The sequence below is a fragment of the Vigna unguiculata genome, chromosome 11 (assembly GCF_004118075.2).
Source record: "Vigna unguiculata cultivar IT97K-499-35 chromosome 11, ASM411807v1, whole genome shotgun sequence".
Taxonomy (NCBI): Eukaryota; Viridiplantae; Streptophyta; class Magnoliopsida; order Fabales; family Fabaceae; genus Vigna; species Vigna unguiculata.
This window is the reverse complement of record NC_040289.1, coordinates 2,954,247-2,974,050: the sequence shown is the minus strand read 5'-3', so window position 1 is coordinate 2,974,050 and position 19,804 is coordinate 2,954,247. Positions and strand designations below refer to the sequence as shown.

The 19,804-nt window shown below is 35.5% G+C and overlaps 2 protein-coding genes across 2 annotated transcripts; one reads left to right on the top strand and one right to left on the bottom strand.

The window, feature by feature from the left end:
• Nucleotides 1-334: 334 nt before the first annotated feature.
• Nucleotides 335-18,963, bottom strand: LOC114169479 (leucine carboxyl methyltransferase 1 homolog). The gene is made up of 13 exons (XM_028054642.1): nt 18,816-18,963; nt 16,996-17,084; nt 16,759-16,901; nt 15,477-15,524; nt 15,169-15,250; nt 14,327-14,429; nt 13,034-13,154; nt 12,900-12,947; nt 11,275-11,358; nt 10,159-10,223; nt 1,778-1,829; nt 951-989; nt 335-568 (listed from the first exon to the last, which is right to left on the bottom strand). The coding sequence occupies exons 1-13, from the start codon at nt 18,890-18,892 to the stop codon at nt 515-517; spliced, it is 1,005 nt and encodes a 334-aa protein (XP_027910443.1). The 5' UTR covers nt 18,893-18,963; the 3' UTR covers nt 335-514.
• Nucleotides 5,776-7,199, top strand: LOC114169478. Its single transcript, XM_028054641.1, has 2 exons — nt 5,776-6,802; nt 7,039-7,199. Exons 1-2 carry the CDS (start codon nt 5,821-5,823, stop codon nt 7,074-7,076), a joined length of 1,020 nt encoding a protein of 339 aa, XP_027910442.1. The 5' UTR covers nt 5,776-5,820; the 3' UTR covers nt 7,077-7,199.
• Nucleotides 18,964-19,804: the final 841 nt, after the last annotated feature.

Genomic DNA, 19,804 nt, shown 5'->3' with positions numbered 1-19,804 from the left:
GTTAATCTATTTTTATTCCACAGTTAATTTAAATGCAAGAGTCAATTACTTCAAAAAATTCATACTTTTTTTCTAATTTTACTATGAAAGTATTGATTATTTTATCAATCCAAACACAATAGTTTATCTTAAAATGAACTTTTCACTTGACATATTTAAACATAAAACTTCTATATAACAATAACTGATTATTATTATTATTATTATTATTATTATTATTATTATTATTATTATTATTATAACTATACTCATTATTATTATTATTATTATAACTATACTCATTATTATTATTATTATTATTATAACCTCTAAAAAAATAATCTACATTCAATAATTAAAATAATCTCGGAAAATATATATTATCATTGGGCTATATTCTGATACAATATATATGTAATTGCTGAGAACCTTTTTTACCAGACATCCCCAATTGAATGAGCTGGTACATGCTTCCTGTATTAACAGTTACAAATATAATATAAATACATGCCATGGAGAGTCTCCTCGTGCCTCATCATGAAGGAACCTCATTGCTGTCATTAACGAAACCAAAATCCCCAAAAAGACCCTGCATCATGGAACAAAATCAGACAACAAATTCATATCCACTATGGTCCCTCAAAACTTCCGTAATACATCAAGAAATAGGAGACATGCGATAAATTTACTCTCACTCATCACATCATATTATATATTCATATTAGCCCCCAAAGAAAAAAAAAAAACTTTGTCCACATCATTTCATCATCATATTCTCAGAGTAGCCAGAAGATGCTACGCCACAAATAATTAGATCTCTAAATTCAATCAGCGAAAAATGTTACAAAAAATAGCCCCATTTTTATCTTAATATGAGGATTGATTTAATCGATTTATTTTCTCTTAGTGTAAATTAAGAAACCTCTACCAATTTCGTACATATAACCGAACAAAAATGATCAAGATCATACCATGCCATCATTGATTGCATATGCCACACAGTAGTGCTCCTGAAAATCAATAGTACAGAGAAAATTCAGATGGTAGGGGAAGAAATAAACAAGGAACTCTTCAATATTGATAACAAAGCATGTTTTGATTGTGGGTCCTGTCACCAATTGCTTGCATTAAACGGGCTAATGATCACATCATACATTTCACTTTAGGACCTTTCTTCATGCACCCCATAGTGAATTCAAAACTATATTCCGAATCAAGCAATTCAGAAATACTCCAAATTGTGTAATTTAAAGATATTTCAAAATTAAGTAATTCGGAATTTTCTTAATCTGTAACTATATTTTAGATTACTCAATCCAAAATATAGTTACAGATCACATAATCAGGAAATGTTCTGGATGGCCTAATCCAGAATATAGTTTTGGAAAATTTGTTCCAGATTTATCCATAACCACTAAGACAATAATACAAGCTTTCAAAAAAACATCGGAATGTTTTCATGGATGGACTGTTCCAGAACATGTAATCTGGAAGGTCTTTGACATGTTCCGAAAGGGGAATGAGGTTTTCTATTTAGGTGATGGACAAGGGTATTTTAGAATATGCACTTAAGCTATGGGTTGCCAGAAGAAACTTTAGGGGTGGAGGAAGAAACTAAGATTTTCTACTCTGACCACTGATTCAATTGATTCCTAGATAAAACGATAACCGCAACTCACACCCCCAATTCAAAAGAGAGAGCAAATCAACTCTGGTCTAGTCCCATCCTTCAGAGCCCCGGCAAAATTTACAAGACAGTTTTATAGCACCAAACAGCAGGAATAAAAAAAGGAGTCACCTGCATCATGTACCACTCTTCAAATTCATCAAACAACTCCAGCCGTTCGATCCTAACAGTAAAGTATAAAAGATTAGTTTATTTTGACATAATTTACAAAAACAACATGTTAGCAATCAGAGTAGAAAAAAGAACACAAGTTGGATGGAGAATCAGGGAAAAACTGCCTTTTGTACAAAGACATATACTTTAATACATAATAGAAATCAAATAGTCCGTCCCATCATAAGTTATTGATGGACCATTATAGGGTTCAAATCTTATTGGGAGTAAAAGGCCAGACAAAGGGCCTCGATAATAAAGAAGCCAAGAAACGGAAGTATGAAGAAAAAGCAACTACTGCAGTGCAGATGCTTACTCAAGCAAAGCTAGTGGAGAACCACCACTGTTTCCACCTCATGAAATTTGGTTGCCATCTTCCACTATGTTTGTATACCATGACTTCCACATAAATATATCACCAAGATGAAATACTCTATTTGTTCATGTACGTAAAGAAAATGTTTTTCAAATGTATAATTATATTATATTATTTTATCGTTTTTATTTCTAACGATTTACAATTTTTAAGAGTGTGTTTAATATACATCATTACTAAATCAGTGAGATTTGTCAAAGAAAAGCTATTTGTTTGAATCCACTGATGATTTTGACTTCTCCCACTTCATTGTTCTCATTTGTATTCCCACCCACCAAATACTCAAGAGTTTACACTAATAATGTTTTAGAAACTGGACTGGACATCAAATTGGTCAAGCCCCCAATTCACGGACCAATTGGTTTGACTCTCGATCAAAGCAGTGAAGGAAGAGAAATATATTACACATGGATGTAAAGTAGCAAAACAAAAGCCAAATAACAGTATAATACCGAAGTAAATTTAGAATATACAGGAAGCATCTGACGACATGAGTTTTGTATTAGAATATTTAAGTATCTTAGATTACCTTTTAGAAGTCATTTCCACATTTCATTATATTTCCAGATTTATTTCCTTATTTGATTTTATTAAGATTGGAAGTCATTTCCGTATTCCACTATATTTCTAGATTTATTTCCTGATTTTATTTACTACGATTGGAAGTCCATAATTGAAATAAGTGTGAATGTAACTGACTTACCAAGTGGTCAGGGTTTGTGTGGTTGTTTGTTGTCTCTATTCCCTCTTTTCTTTCTCACTCTAAATCCACATAATTTCTACGAGATATGCAACACCGTTCACTAAGATTTGTTTCATCACTATTCTACCACCAAGTTCCAAATATCTGGCGCTCCTCTCTATTTCCATCATTAGTTCTTCCTGTTATAAGACTAGTCTTAGTAGTCAGTTTGGCTTTGAATTGGCAGTATGATCATTTGACCTCATTATCAACACTATAATTCCATTCTCATCCATCTTGGAGCTATGCAAACACTTGCCGGAAATGTGTTATTTTTTCTTGAATAGACAGCAATGAACAGTGGCCACAATGGGCTGCAGTCACTAGATAGCTTGTGATACTGGCAAGTAGGTTTCAGGTTTGAATTGTATGCCTTTTTGTCAGTTTGTAGGAGATTTTTTTGGAGATGTGTGTGCTGGTAAGGCACATAATATGATTTACTTTTGCCTTACTGTATCAGTTTGGTCAGGCCCAGCCCCTATCTCCCCTGTTGTTCACCACTTGTCCATGGTTGGCTCCACTGGTATGTTGTTGTATTTAGTAATTTTTCTCTGTTTATCTATTGATGTATTATGGCAGTTTCTTACCACTTCTTACTTTGTCTCTAGTTTTTCAATGTTTTAACTTTGAGGGAGAAATTTTGACTGTTTGTTGAGCGATAAGGAGTCCTACCAGTAGACTGGAGAGTTCTCGAACCAATGATCACTCCAATTGTGATTGTTTTCCCACATGAATCGTACTAGTAGTAACTTGTGTGGGCACTCACACCAGCCATATCTTTGTCCAAGAGATGTAGTCTTGCCCTTATGCTTGTTCCACACCCAGGTTTTTATCCTAGACCGTCTGCCCCCATTCCTAATCTCAGATGCAGTCCAGCCACAACTTTAGTCCAAGATGCTACCACCTGTCATCATGTTACATTTTTATTTTATTTTGTAGTGGAGGTGTAGTCTTTTAAAATGATAAGCTTAAAGCTTAGTTAGCTTTAGTTTGAATGTGTCACCATATCTAGAAAATAAATCATAATATTATTGTTGTACCTTATAAAGTTTAGAGTATCTTAGATGATCACTTATTAGTAGTTTTCATATATCATTATATCTCCTTAATTGTTTCGTTATTTAATTGATATAATGATTTGCAAACATAAAATAAAGGTTAAGGTTGCCCCACAATGTATCCCACCAATATAAATAAGAAATTTTATTTATTAGTGGTCTCTTCTATCTCTTATACCTCCTGTTTCTACGTAAATCGTCATAATTTCATCAGAGAATATTAAACAATGTGAAACTAATTTAGACTGATAAAACTATTACTAACATTGAAGTAGTTTAATGGCAGAAAAATCCTAATGTTACTTTTTCCTTTGGTGCCTCCAGGCACACCCATTGGAATCATTTGTAAAAGAACCTTGGGAAAAGCACACCACAAAAGCTAGTTTGGGAGAGTCCAAATCCTTATAAACCCGACACTACAATAACTTACACTGTGGGATTGCTGGCAAACACTGCAATGCTGACATTTCCACTGGCACTACTTATTTGAAGCTAAGAGGCGTGACAGAAGGGTCCGATACAAAATGATATGAACCTAGGGAGAACCACCACACAACAAAAGCTAGTTGTTGTAGTTGAAAATTCCAAGTTGATAGGAACCACACCACACACACAGTAGAATCCCATACTCGGCAATAGCATCCTATATTCAAGAGGAGTGCTTGAAAGACTCTTATAGGCTAAAATTTATTGGAAATTATAAAATCAGGAGGGTTACTAAATAAGTTGTGGGATCCACCAAATTTGGTAATTTCCAACAAATTTCAACCATTGAGAGGGTTCAAAAGGATGTGTTAGAGAATGTATTCCTAGCATTTCTTTGTATTTTAATGCTCACTGTATAAAATAGATAAATACGTATAAGCACAAAAGTGAAAAGTCCATATAGTATTGGACCAGAAATGACTAAAGGACCATGTATCAAGTACCAACTATTAGTTAGTTGCCTCTAGGAACAAAACACCAGCAAACACAGCTTTTGTAAATCTAATACACAGGCTCCCAGGTTCTATTTGTTAGAATTATTACCTATTGTATCATTAACCCTATGTGTAGGGTGTTGAGTGTGGGAAACTACCTACTGCCGTATCTACTATTGCATGTAATCATGCCTAGTATCTTAGAGTAGTCTTTTCATATCTTTTCATATGTACTTGCTTGCTTCATTATAAATAGAAGAGGAGGAGAGTGGGACTGTTGTCCACTACTCATATTTTAAAGTCTCAGTCTCAAGTTGGTATCAGAGCGGGTCGATCCCGCTCTGGTTTCTGTCTCATCTGGTCCGTCACCGCTGTCCGCGGTTGATCGCCGTTAGTCACCGCCGCTGTCCGCGGCTGTCTAAGTTCGGTTAACCTCGTTTCTGAACTACCCAACAGTGTCAAACAACTTCTCAACACTGTCCGCCACTGTCTGCGTCCTCCGCCGCCGTCCGCCGCCGTCCGCCGCCGTCCACCGACGCAGTTCCGTCCGGAAACCACCGGATCTGAACCGCCTCTCCGCGCGACAGCCAACCCCGCCGGTGTCGCAGGCAGCGCCGTCGCCACGCGCCTCCACGCGCGTCTTCTCTGTTCGCTGCAGCCAGGCGCGTGCCGCCCACGCGCCGCCTTCCCGTCGCCTGTTCGTCGTCGCGCCACCTCCGTCGCCGTCGCCGGAGCCTCCTCTACCCGTTTCGACCATCAAATCTCTGTTCCGGTGAAGTTCAGTAGCACCTCTTGTGGAAATCGTCCCTTTCGAATTCGAAAATCATCACTGTTTCACTGTTTTCGTCACTGTTTCACTGTTTCAGTAGCACCTCTCTGTTTTTGTTTATTCTATTGATCATATCATGGCCACTGGAGGAACTGGGAGTGCTATTTCATTCTCCGGAAGCCCCTGCATTACGTCCGAGAAACTAAATGGCCAAAATTACTTATCTTGGTCCGCTGCCGTCGAGATGTGGTTTCTCGGTCAAGGACACCACGAACACCTTGAAAAAGATGGCAGCCACGTACCCTCTGAAAAAGCTGAACAGTGGAAACAAGCGGATTTCAAACTATGTGCTCTATTGTGGCAGTCGGTGGAACCACGACTTTTGATGTCCCTACGGGCCTTCAAAACTTGCCACTCGTTTTGGAAGCGAACTCAGAATATCTATGCAAATGATATTCAACGCCTCTATGATTCGGCGAACAAGTTGGCATCTATGAAAATGACTAACCATGATATGATGTCATTCATGAATGACGCTCAAGCTGCTGTGGAAGAACTTCGAATGTTCTTGGAAGTCGACTCTCTAGATGAAATGAAGAAAAAGCTTGACAAGTACTATATGGTAATGATCCTCCGCGCTATACACCCAGACTTTAATCATATCCGAGATCAGCTTTTGACCTCTCATGAGGTTCCTTCCATGGAAACTTTGATCTCCCGCATGATACGTGTTCCAACTCTTCAAACTCCAGAAACTCTTGCTGTAATGGAACCATCTGTCATGGTTGCCACCCGAGGAAGAGGAGGTCGTGGAACTCGAGAAGGTGGACGTGGAGGTCGTGGGCGACCTCAGTGTACGTATTGTAAAAGGATGGGTCATACCCAAGAAAACTGCTACACTTTACATGGATTTCCTGCCAAAACAGCCAATGTCTCCCAGGCAGAGACTACTGACTCCAAGTTCACTGAGGACGAGTATCAAGAGTACCTACGCCTCAAATCCAACAGCTTGGCACAATCATCTCAAGCTCCAAGTACATCAACTGTTTGCATCTCTCAATCCATGGAAGGTCACAATTCATGGGTAATTGACTCTGGTGCTTCTGATCACATTTCTGGTAATACCTCCTTGTTCTCAACCATTTCATTCCAAGAAAAATCTCATTTTATAACCCTCGCAAATGGTTCTAAAACATCCTCAAAGGGAGTCGGTCAAGCCATCTTATCTCCGTCCTTAAATCTAAAATCTGTCCTTTTTGTCCCTAATTGTCCTTTCAATTTAATTTCCTTAAGTCAGTTAACCAAAACATTGAATTGCTCTGTAACCTTCGATAACAAATCTTTTGTTATACAGGAGCGTGGCTCGGGGAGACGGATTGGAGAAGGATATGAAGCGGGCGGATTATACCATTTTGGATCTCGTCCACGTGTGTCATGTGTTGCAGCCCCCAATCCTAAAATGTTACATGATCGGCTTGGTCACCCTCACCTGTCCAAGTTAAAGAAAATGTTTCCTAAACTTAGTCGTCTCCAGACTTTAGAATGTGAGTCATGTCAACTAGGAAAACATGTTAGATCTACCTTTCCTAAAAGATCTCAATCAAAGTGTACTTCTAGTTTTTCTGTCATCCATTCCGATATCTGGGGACCTAGTCGTGTCTCATCTTTTGGCTTTAGGTATTTTGTTACTTTCATTGATGAATATTCGAGATGTACTTGGGTTTATCTTATGAAAGATCGTTCTGAATTATTATCCCTCTTCACATCCTTTTTGAATGAAATCAAGAATCAATTTGGTCAAGTAATTAAAATCTTAAGAAGTGACAATGCCAAAGAGTATTTTTCGTCTGCTCTTTCTAATGTTTTGAGTTCCCATGGTATCCTGCACCAGTCTACTTGTCCTCATACGCCACAACAAAATGGTATAGCAGAAAGAAAAAATCGACACTTAGTTGAAACTGCTCGTACCCTTTTGCTTAGTGCCAACGTTCCTGTCCATCACTGGGGAGATGCCATCTTAACTGCAGGTTTTCTTATTAATCGGATGCCATCTTCCTCTCTCAATCATAAGGTCCCTTTCTCCATTCTGTTTCCAGACAATCCTCTCTTTCACACTTCTCCTAGAATTTTTGGTTGTGTATGTTTTGTTCATGACATGTCTCCCGGGTTAGACAAGCTTTCCGCTCGCTCTCTCAAATGTGTTTTCTTGGGCTATTCACGACTTCAAAAAGGGTATCGATGTTACTGTCCTGAAACCAAGAAATATTACATGTCTGCCAATGTTACATTTTTTGAACAGACCCCTTACTTCTCTCCATCTGTTCAAGACGTCCATGTCATACAGCAGGTCCTTCCTATTCCCGTGGTTGAGTACAATATTTCCAATGTCCCTGTCCCTCCAAGTCTCGACCAAAGTCCTCCTGAGCCATCATCTCCACCTATTGATTCTCTCCAACACAGGACACCGACGAATAGTCCAGTTGTTCAAGAACATGGTGAATCCCCTACTTCAGATTCTTCTCCCTCGTCTCTTGATCCCACGACTCCTGGTGAAGGTGATTCAGGTTGGCCCATTGCTCTCAGAAAAGGTACTCGTTCCTCTCGAAATCCACATCCCATTTATAATTTTCTTAGCTATCACCGATTATCGCCTTCCTATTGTTCACTTTTATCCTCAGTGTCTTCTGTTGTTATTCCCAAAAATGTGAATGAAGCACTTGATCATCCTGGATGGCGACAAGCCATGATTGCAGAGATGCAGGCTCTTGAAAGCAATCATACTTGGGAGCTCGTGCCCCTCCCTTCGGGTAAGAAGGCTGTTGGTTGTCGATGGGTGTATGCAATTAAAGTTGGCCCCGATGGTCAGGTTGATCGACTCAAAGCCCGATTGGTTGCAAAAGGGTACACTCAGGTTTATGGCCTTGACTATTGTGACACCTTCTCTCCCGTGGCCAAGATGACTACTATTCGCCTCTTCTTTGCAATGGCAGCAATTCGTCACTGGCCTCTTCATCAATTGGATATCAAAAATGCCTTCCTTCATGGTGATCTTGAGGAGGAAGTTTATATGGAGCAACCTCCTGGGTTTGTTGCTCAGGGGGAGTCTGGTATGGTATGCAAATTGCATCGATCTTTATATGGCCTCAAACAATCACCACGAGCTTGGTTTGGAAAATTCAGCTCCATTGTTCAGAAATTTGGGTTAAGACGCAGTGAGGCAGATCACTCAGTCTTTTACAAACATACCTCTCCTGGGAAATGTGTCTACCTAATAGTATATGTTGATGATATTGTTATTACAGGAAATGATACTACTGGAATATCTCAACTGAAGGAGCACTTGTGTAAACATTTTCAAACCAAGGATCTCGGAAGCCTCAAATACTTCTTGGGCATTGAAGTAGCTCAATCAAAAGATGGAGTTGTAATCTCTCAAAGGAAATATGCTCTTGATATATTACAAGAAACAGGTATGATTGACTGCAGACCAGTAGAGAGTCCTATGGACCCAAATCAGAAGTTAACAACAGAAGAAGGCGAATTATTCTCCGATCCAGAGAGATATAGGAGGCTCGTTGGAAAGTTAATTTATCTCACTATTACGAGGCCTGATCTATCTTTCGCAGTTGGAATTGTTAGCCAGTTTATGCAGACTCCATGTCTTGGACATTGGAATGCCATCATCCGTATTTTAAGGTACCTCAAGAAGGCTCCAGGACAAGGTTTGCTATATGAAGATAAAGGAAATGTTCAAATCTCTGGGTACTGTGATGCTGATTGGGCAGGCTCTCCTATTGACAGACGCTCTACTACGGGATATTGTGTCCTCCTTGGAGGAAATGTTATCTCTTGGAAAAGTAAGAAGCAAAATGTAGTGGCTCGATCCACCGCTGAAGCTGAATATCGGGCAATGGCGTCTCTCACGTGTGAACTCATATGGGTAAAGCAATTTCTTCGAGAGCTTAACTTCTGTGAAATTCAGACCATGAAGATGTATTGTGACAACCAGGCTGCTCTCCACATTGCATCAAATCCAGTGTTTCATGAGAGAACTAAACACATAGAAATTGACTGCCACTTTGTTCGAGAAAAATTGATGACCAAGGAAATTTGTACTGAGTTCGTTGGGTCAAATGACCAACTTGCAGATGTGTTGACCAAGTCATTAAGGGGACCTCGGATTGAGTTCATTTGTTCCAAGCTTGGTTCATACAATTTGTACGCTCCAGCTTGAGGGGGAGTGTTAGAATTATTACCTATTGTATCATTAACCCTATGTGTAGGGTGTTGAGTGTGGGAAACTACCTACTGCCGTATCTACTATTGCATGTAATCATGCCTAGTATCTTAGAGTAGTCTTTTCATATCTTTTCATATGTACTTGCTTGCTTCATTATAAATAGAAGAGGAGGAGAGTGGGACTGTTGTCCACTACTCATATTTTAAAGTCTCAGTCTCAAGTCTATTATAGTACCTGCGTCTCTCTTGAGCATCAATAAAATCATTGTAAACTCTCAGCATGTCCCACGCAACAGATTTCTGATGCCCACACAAAAAACAAACAGAAAGAATGTTAATATGTTAATGATATACTATAAATACAAATGAAGACTACATCATGTTTTATAAAATTGAAAACAGCATCAATATTATGACTTGAAATGGAAAAAAAAAAAAAGTGAAATATATTAACAGTAAGAATTCTGAAAATGTGCTTCAAATATGACCGTTTATGCAATCCATCACACCAAGAGAATAGAAATGGTAACAGAGTGGCACCAAATCCCCCGGGAGCCACTTGATCCCAGGATCAAATATCTGTTATGCCATTTTTCTTCACTTCAGCCTAATATCCCTCCCCCAATCATATCACAACCCTTGCATGTAAAAAATAGGATTCGGGGAATATATTCCCTAAGAGGAGTGTAAAAAATATGTATATACTTCTCTGATAGTGTATATCTATAGGTTCTATTGTGAGTAGTATGTACAAGCAAGTAGTTTAGAGCTACTCCTTTGTTAGATATAACAGCTGCTGAGTTACTTGCAACAGCTGTCAGTCTGTTAGACCAGAGCTCTACCCATGTACCTTTCTGTAAACACAAATCCACGGCAATGAAATCATTGGGATTATTCTCTTCCTAAATTCTATAATCTTCTACGTTGTTTACTCACTAGAATCTCTACCCATGTACCTTTCTGTAAACACAAATCCACGGCAATGAAATCATTGAGATTATTCTCTTCCTAAATTCTATAATCTTCTACGTTGTTTACTCACTAGAATTTTTTAGCACAGGTAGAGGTCCTCCTAGTGCATACATTGTTGCTGAATTGAGAATTTCCAGCCTGAACAGCCCTCAACTATGATAAAAATGATAACTAATAGCTACAATGACAATTTAATATCAATTAAAGGATCTCTAAATGAGAATTTTCCATCCTATTTTAAAGAGAAGAGATGCAAATTAATAACTGCTTCTAGTTTTGTCTACTGTGTTCTTAGGATATTCACGCCTAACTAACTCCCTTAAAAAGTACAAGAAAGAAACACCAAATATATATTTTCTAACAAAAGTTACAAGTATACCTGCCATCCTTGGTCCAGAAATAATTTTTCCTTCGCATGTAAAGTTGGTGTATCATAAATACCTAACAGATCACAACCCCGAGACTGATGCAAAACAGGAAACACAAGTTATATTATAATTTTATACACATCAAAGATATATTCTATTTTATAACTACAGTTTCCTACACATCAAAGATATTTTTAATTAATAGTTATAGTTTAATACACATCAAAGGTATTTGTAATTAATAATCAAAAGTATAATCTCAACACAAGATCACAAAAAAACAATCTTAAATGGGCAAATAACAAAAAATCCTAAATGAGGAATAAAATACAGAAACAAAATTTTAAATGTATTTAAACCTAGCAAGCTATCAAATTCAACACAAGTTTTTACTTAATCAGAAATGATGTCCATAAACGAAGACCTGTCGTGGTCCATAGGAAAATTTAGGGAAAACATAGGAAAGAAATTAATAATAGGAAGATTTCAGAAAGAAAAGTAAACAGAATAAATGTGATAAGAAATTAGGAGAATATGAACTGTGAAGTGGGAATGAAGAACACAACACATGGAGCTGAGGGGAGAGTACTGATTAGGAACATGTAATCTGTGATTTGTGGACAGAAACAAAGGATTAGAGATCAAGTTGTGATGCCTGAATAGACAGGAAGAGCAGAGACCTGCACTAGGTCACTAGGCAGCAACTAAAGCAGATTTTACATAGAAACATTAGCCACTGTATTTTGTATCAAAGCAGAAACCCTATAGTGTTTCAGATGAAAAAAAATCAATAACTACCCCAAGATATTGTTGTTATTACCCCTACACAGGATAGCACATGATTTACCAAGATAGTTATCATCCTCAGTCAAAGGAGACAGTCAGGACAAAAAATGTGACGTGATTAAAAGTATGCATTGGCCTGAGACAGGACACTCCGATGTTATTGTGCAATTGCTTATCCTGTTTTGGGTAAGACAACTAAGCCTCAAACCAGGTTCAAAGGCCATCCCTACTCACAAATACTCTTTAATAGTTGAATCTCAAACATTGCAGACAAAGCTCATCCCTCCATGACTCCAGCATGGGATTTTTAATTCTCCAATAAATTAAAAATTTTACAAAAACGGGTAAATTTTGAAATAAATTACAGGCTATGGGTAAATTGTGTTTTGTAACATGACTCCTGTAATTGTGTTTTAAAATTATACAATTTAACCAAGCTCGAAAATTATTTCAAATCTACCTATACTCTGCAATTTATTACAAATCTATCCATTTCAGTAATATTTTCAGACAAAAAAAACAGCACTAAAATTGTAAAAACGACACTCCAGCTTGCTACCACTAACTGCACCCTTATAACTGCAAAAGCAGCACAACAGCAATTAGAGGGGAAAAAGGTGATAAGTACATGTGTACTGTTAGATAGAGAAAAGAATTCCACTTCTGGGATGAGACATATGCAGGTAAACTAAAATTAATCAATGTTAATGTAACGTCTTACTATTTTCTATTAATTAATTATTATATTTGTGTTTGATAAATAAAAATATAATAATTAATTAATAGAAATAGTAGGATGTTAGAATTAACATGAAAAGCATGGTATAGAACAAAACTTTCAAATCCATACCTCCAAATTTCTTATCATCTGCTGCCCAAAAGCATCATCAGGGAGGATCTGTTGAACGTGTGCAAAAAAGATCCTACTTCATTCCCATGAAAGTAGTAGTCATAATAGAATATGGAAATTATGAAGGCTGTTACCTGCTCATAAAGAAAAAATATTGCTGTAGAAAACGTTTGAGAAGCCCAACCAACAATTCTACGACTAGAATCTGGATCCAAGTAGATCAGAACACATTCTGAAATTATAAAAGTTGGCAGACTGATAACAATAACAGAATGAATCAATTTATCATTCACTGGTCATGAAAATGAGTATTAACAAAATTACAACTAAACTAAAATACACACGTACACATAAGAATGCAAATTAGGGAAAAAAAGCCAACAAATCACTAAATTAGTATCAAATCCCAGGCATAAAAAAGGGCACCTACCTTTATATTACAAGTTAGAAGAATAAAACTACAGAAAGAAGTGAAAATTAAGAACTTTTACGGCTGAACTTGGTTCATTCTGGTCTTTTTCCATTTTCTCAAATAGATAATTGTAAGATGTGTGAAGGGACACAGCATTGCTTTCCAATTATAAAACTCAGAAGCATAATCTTCAGAGTCATTTTCAATTTTAAAATTTTAGATCACATATGCCCTTTGTATTTATATTTATCACTTCCCCCATAGATGCTGACCACCACTACTAACAAATTTTAGTTGATATCAATGGCAAAGGCATTGAGAAATGTCACAAAGGTGTATGATAAGCTACGATATTCCTTTCCAATTATTAAATTCAGATGCATTGTCTTTTATAAAAATAACGAGACATTCGATAGAGAAGAAAAAGAAAGTAACTGGACATTTTATCAGCAATACGCACTCTCCATAACCCTTTTTATTTAAAATTTTCAGATTCTAAGAACTTTTTTCTCATTTTCAAAGAAGGGGCTGATGCCTTAAAACAAATTATAAATTAGGTTTAATTACTCTTTTGATCTTTGTTTTCATCCAAAATGTCAAGTTGATCCTCCAAATTTTTTTTAGTCTCAATTTGGTCCCGAATTTTGAAAAAATTGAAGCAATTTTGTCATTTTCGTAAAATTTCTTAAAGCGAATCCAAGATTTTTCATCAGAATTGATACTAGAATTATGTTAATTACACCAACAAAGCAAATCATTCTTATTAAGAGCTTCAATTTTGATAAAAAATTCTTGACCCGTCTCAAGAAATTTAGCGAAAATGACCAAATTGCATCAATTTTTCAAAAATTGGAATCAAATTGAGACTAAAATATACTGGATTACCAACTTGACATTTTTGAACGAAAACAAGGACAAAAACAGTAATTAAACATTATAAATTATATTGAAATACTAACAGAATCTCATATCTGTACAGACAGAGGCAGAGACGGAGCTGATTCCCAATGCATACCTTGGATCCATAGCAGCAACAGATATAATATCATTTAATTGTTTTGCATCACGCAAATCTGCAGGGACTAGTTTATATTGAGCACTGACCACTTCTCCTTTCTCTAGCAGGGAATGAGATATACATGCATCAGATCCAATTAGAAGTAATCATGAAGTTTAACTGGTATTGATATTACCAAAAATCAAAATGAAAAAACTATGTTGATTATATCCTCAAACTTGATGAGGCAGTTCTTAGATGTTTCTACTTTGTAGTTCTAAGATTAAGTTTGGTGGCCGAATCAAAGTTCCTCGACCTTCTGAGTTGGAACTTTTAGTTCATACATGAATACTTTGTTTATTACAATTTTAACATAGAGAGTTGAAGGGCCGTAGACTTTATTATTTTCTTAATTTTTATATAATTTAATCTGACAGATTACTTTATGGGTCTAGTCTCTAGATTCCAACTCCAGCTCTTCTTGCGGAAAATTCACTTAGGCATTTTCAATTATAATGAACAAGCATTAAATAAAAAGCTTTTAGAATTTAAAATGTTTCATTCCCTCTTTAAGAAACTAAACTATCCCTATCACCAACACTCTTAGTATCATATTATGCATTTTCCTTTCCTTTGTTTGTTTAAAGAACTCGTGAGTGGAAATGGTTACATACAAGAATAGAGAGATTAAATATCTAGGGTTTGAAAACTTTAAAGGGTGTGAATCTTAAACCTCTTAATTTATATTGCCACTTCAGCACAAGGTGCTACCACAAAAGAAAAGGACATAACCACAATAAGAGAATAAAAATATCAAAGATGTTCCTTCCATATAAATTATCATATTTAGCTTAGCTTACCTCTTGATATGGTTGCTGTTTCACCAAGTTTATTCCTCAATTGACTGTTAGTCTCGATAAGAGCTGCCTTTTTACTAGTTACCTTGATTACAAATACAATAGTGACAGTTAAAAACTTACAAATTAAAAAATATATAAATCACTCTCTCTTCATTTTACAATTAGATATAAATTTAGTCAGAACAGACAATATACATTCTCGAGTTTTTAGACAAAATACATGTGAACAATCCCACTCAAAACCCAAAATTATCTAGAAATATGCGTTGCAATGAAACTAAAAATTTGAAAGGTATTCAAGTTTCTACCTCCTTAAAATCCACTTCGACATACAAATCTGGTGCTTTCCCCTCGTCCTGCCATGAAACAATTTTTAAGTTATGACATGACTGTAGATTAGAACAACACTAGTTTAGAGAAGCTAAGCAAACAGGTTGCTAGGAAAAAATGGAATTAATGATAATGAGTAACAAACTACATCGTTTCACAATTTCCCTCCACAACCTGAGTTACATGGAGGCTACAGTAAAACAGCTTAAGCATCCAATGAAGTTGTATACAACTAAATTTGTGTCCTGGATGTGCGTGGGTGAAAGAAGAAAACATTCTTCTTCACTACCGCACAACAATAACTCTATAATCTAAACAACAATGTTATTAAAATAAAGGAAAGACAGAAGCTTTAAGATACTTATACAAAGTAGAAATAAATATTTTTTGCACACATACTACTATATCATAATTGAAATAAGCATAGACTAAAAACTAGGTGAAGCATGGGATCATTCTACGATATGTGCAGCACTTCAGCAACCCTGACCAAAACATTTTTGCAGCCATCACAACAAAACTAGAAAAAACAGAGAGCATGAAAAGAAACAGAAGGAAAAGAATGAGATGGACATGGAGAATTCACTAGGCCTGGATAGACTATAGAATATTGCACATATTCTTGTATTAGAATATTCCACCACTCAATAATTCAAATTAAAATTATATGGAAAAGACAAGTCCAAAGGCCTTCAAAATTTGTTGACAGGTAATTAGTGATTTAACTACTTATTCATCAATGCACGTACTTTTCATCATTCATCGGCTATTTATTTTTTCTCTAAATACACTGGTATAACTAACCTACAAAGTCCTGAAAGAAAAATACATTCCACATAAAAGAGAACAATAAATAATATTCAGCCAAAACAAATATGTGCATGAGACTTAAGATTAGAAATAATTCATTCTCACAACAACTATGTCTTGTGTAAGTAGAGCGCAACACCCAGTCTTATATATTGAGATTGCAAAGGCAGAAGGTAGCTATTATAAGCACTTGGGGAACCCACACTTAAAAGCTAGCAACTTAGCGCAAGAGCACCAACAAGAATATAAATCTAAAAGTGTTTTCACATCCTTTAAAACAAAAAATAAACAAAATTCGCCAATATTTAAATGCAAAAGCATTGGATCAATAATAGTTCACTCGAAACCATCATTTAACCAACAAGGCACCAAAAGGATAGGTAAAAGTCAGAACCAGATTAACTTTTAAGCACAACATGCACAGTACAAAACACAAGGAAAGCCAGGCACCTGCAACTGAAAATATGTTGTATCAAAGCCTGCTCCAAGTGATAAAATCTGCTTCTTTATTGGGGCATCTCCATCTGTCTTCTTCTCAACGTCAAGAAACTGATAGAGCAGTTTCCTAATAGCAGCCCAACGAGCAAAGTAACCTTCATACTCAAACAATTCAAATGAATTAATAAACTAATAGCTAGAAGGACAGGTATTTACACAAGTAAATTACTTAAAGAAGCTAAATCCTACCACGGTTAATAATAGGAGATCTCCTCACGGGCCTTCTCACAAATAAATGAACATAATCATCTTTCATGTAGCCCTTTTTTACGCATGACCTGCATCCAGTTTGTAGTGAGCAAATATTCACTACATAATAATAACAACTATAAATCATCTGAACTTAGATGACAACTCAGAATACAAGATGAAATTTATGACTAAAAGTGAGTGAGAATAATACCAACATTATTGGAACCAATGTTACATGATTTGTTATAATGTTTGTGATGTGGGACCGGACTTTTTACAGTACAGGGAAAGGATGGATAGATCTAATCATATTGCTATTATGGATCAAAGTCCACTTAAATTTAGCCCCCTTTTTCAATTTTGGAACCCATAGTACATATATTTTCAATTGTTTTTCTATAATACGTTTTTAAAAATAAATTACTGACTTCTTATATACATAGTTTCAAACTCTACAGTTTCTTCCCCGGTCTGAACGGGCCAGAAAATCTCAATATTAAACTTTCAAGCCTAAAATATTTATACAACAATAAATAGATAATACCGTAGATAACCATAATATTATATTATTTAAAATTAAACCAAGCTGTTATCAATAAGAATTCAAATGGTCTGGCATGATAGCATTTGAAAGTAAAATAAACAGAGAGAATATGTGTTTCATTGTGTTTGTTTCATAATATAAGACTTCAGACTCACTACATTATAAGTAATTTATCCATCAAGTGTATCATCAAAACCATGTCATGAATATATAACATCGTTACATGCAATACATTGTTCTATTTCATCAAAAACACAACGTGGTTCCCATGAACATAGAGAATTCCAATACTGAGACAAAATTTGCTTTCATTAGTACTTATGCCATAGGGACCTTGTAACTTAACCCCTGCAATATTCATTTTTCAAGGTGCAAATGCAATTTTTCTGTTGCATCACCCTTTGACAAGGCATCTTTGAGAGAAAGCTCCAAAGAAGGTAAAACTAAGGTAGATCAGTATACATTAAAATTCTATAAAGAGTAAATAACCTAAAAAGACAAACTCGTCAATTACAAGAATGAAGCAATTCTCATACACAACACAAAAAATGAAATATCTCATTTTCTTTAGCAAGCCACTTAAGATGGCTTGCGGATTCATACATAGGACAGAGTCTTAAAGAAAGGAGTATATAACTTCTAACCACTATCTAACTATTGCCTATGTTGCATGTAAAAACAAACATTGCAGTTTCTGGATCGACCCAGGCACTGTTTGGATAAATTCACCCTGAGCGCATCAAACACTGCAGCTTCTAGATATAGACTCTGTTTGGACAAATTGTACATAAGCACATGTAGGAGAAGAAAATAAGACAGCAAAATGTAATGAGATACCCTCATGAGCTATATCAACCTGTACACTTAACTTCTGTTGAAGTTCTCTCGGCAACTTCTCCAAAAAATTGCGGTGAAGAAGTTTATTTAGCATGTAAAGGAAGCTCAATTCATGTTTTTTTCTTACTTTCTTCACCTATGTGTAGTGTTTACGGAAAGTTTATCCAAACACAACCCTACTCCTAATCTACTAAAATGGGGAACAAAAAAAAAAGGTATTGTAATAAAAAGCAAACACATGAAACAACAACTAAAGAATGCTATTCCCTAATCCCTAAAATGTTACAGAATGAAAATCCCAAATAGTAAATCAATGGACTAAAGAGGCTAAAAAGAAATCATAGTTCATTTGGGAAGAACAACAATTACATGACCCGAAATGCAATGCAAGCAAAAAAGTCCAATTCCTAATTATTAATTGAGGAGGTGCCCTTACAATTTACTGGCGGAGGCGTCGTCGTTGGTGGCTTGCACCGCCGCATTGTTGCGTGAATCGACCACCGCGTCTGTCATAGTTCTTTGACAAAGGTCCAATCTCTGTTTAGGTTACGCCTGAAAATGAGAAAACAGAAAGTGATAGAAAAATAAACAAATATTAATTATGACTTAATGCCTTTTTTATTCTTTGAATTTTTTTACTATTTTTTATCCTTGATTAAAAACATGATATGTTCCTTTATAAGAAGTTTTTTTTTTTAAGTGGTTTATTCAATTGATCAATAAAATGAGTCGAATTATATAATATTTTCGAGATAAAGACAAAGCAATAGTATTATTGAAAAAATACTGATAAAAAATACAGTAATTTATTCGGAACAAAAATATATGTTAGTATGTAGCATAAAAAATACATATTATATTTTTATCTATTTTTATTCCTTTCTCCAATTTTTTCTCTTTATTTTAATACGTCCGATCCCATCAAACGTATAATTTATTTTCGTTCAGCCTATTTGCGCTTTTTATATTAAACAAAAAATTAGATTTTAATAACTATTAAATAAAAATAAGTTTTTGTTGTTGACAAATTTTGAATTTTCATTTTGCTCCTCAATATAGAAAATTATCATTTTCGTCTCTATAAAAAAAATTATTTACGTTTTGTAATTTACTTTATCCTCTTTAATTGAGCATGAATGACTCGGCATTATAAAAAAAAAGTTTTGGGTTCTCAATATTTTTTTAATCTTTTGCAACAGGTTGAAAGAAAACTTATAGAATTATGTTTTAGAACTTTTGAAATTTTCGCATAATATCATATCGTAATGTATGGTTAGAAAATCGTTTTTCTTGATAAATACATTATTAAGTGATTTTGATAAGAGATTACATCAGGTTATAAAAGTAAGGCACAACTTAAAAGTTTGATGGATTATCTAAAATGTTTTTCAAAATTTGGTTTTACAAAACTCTACTTAGATAAAG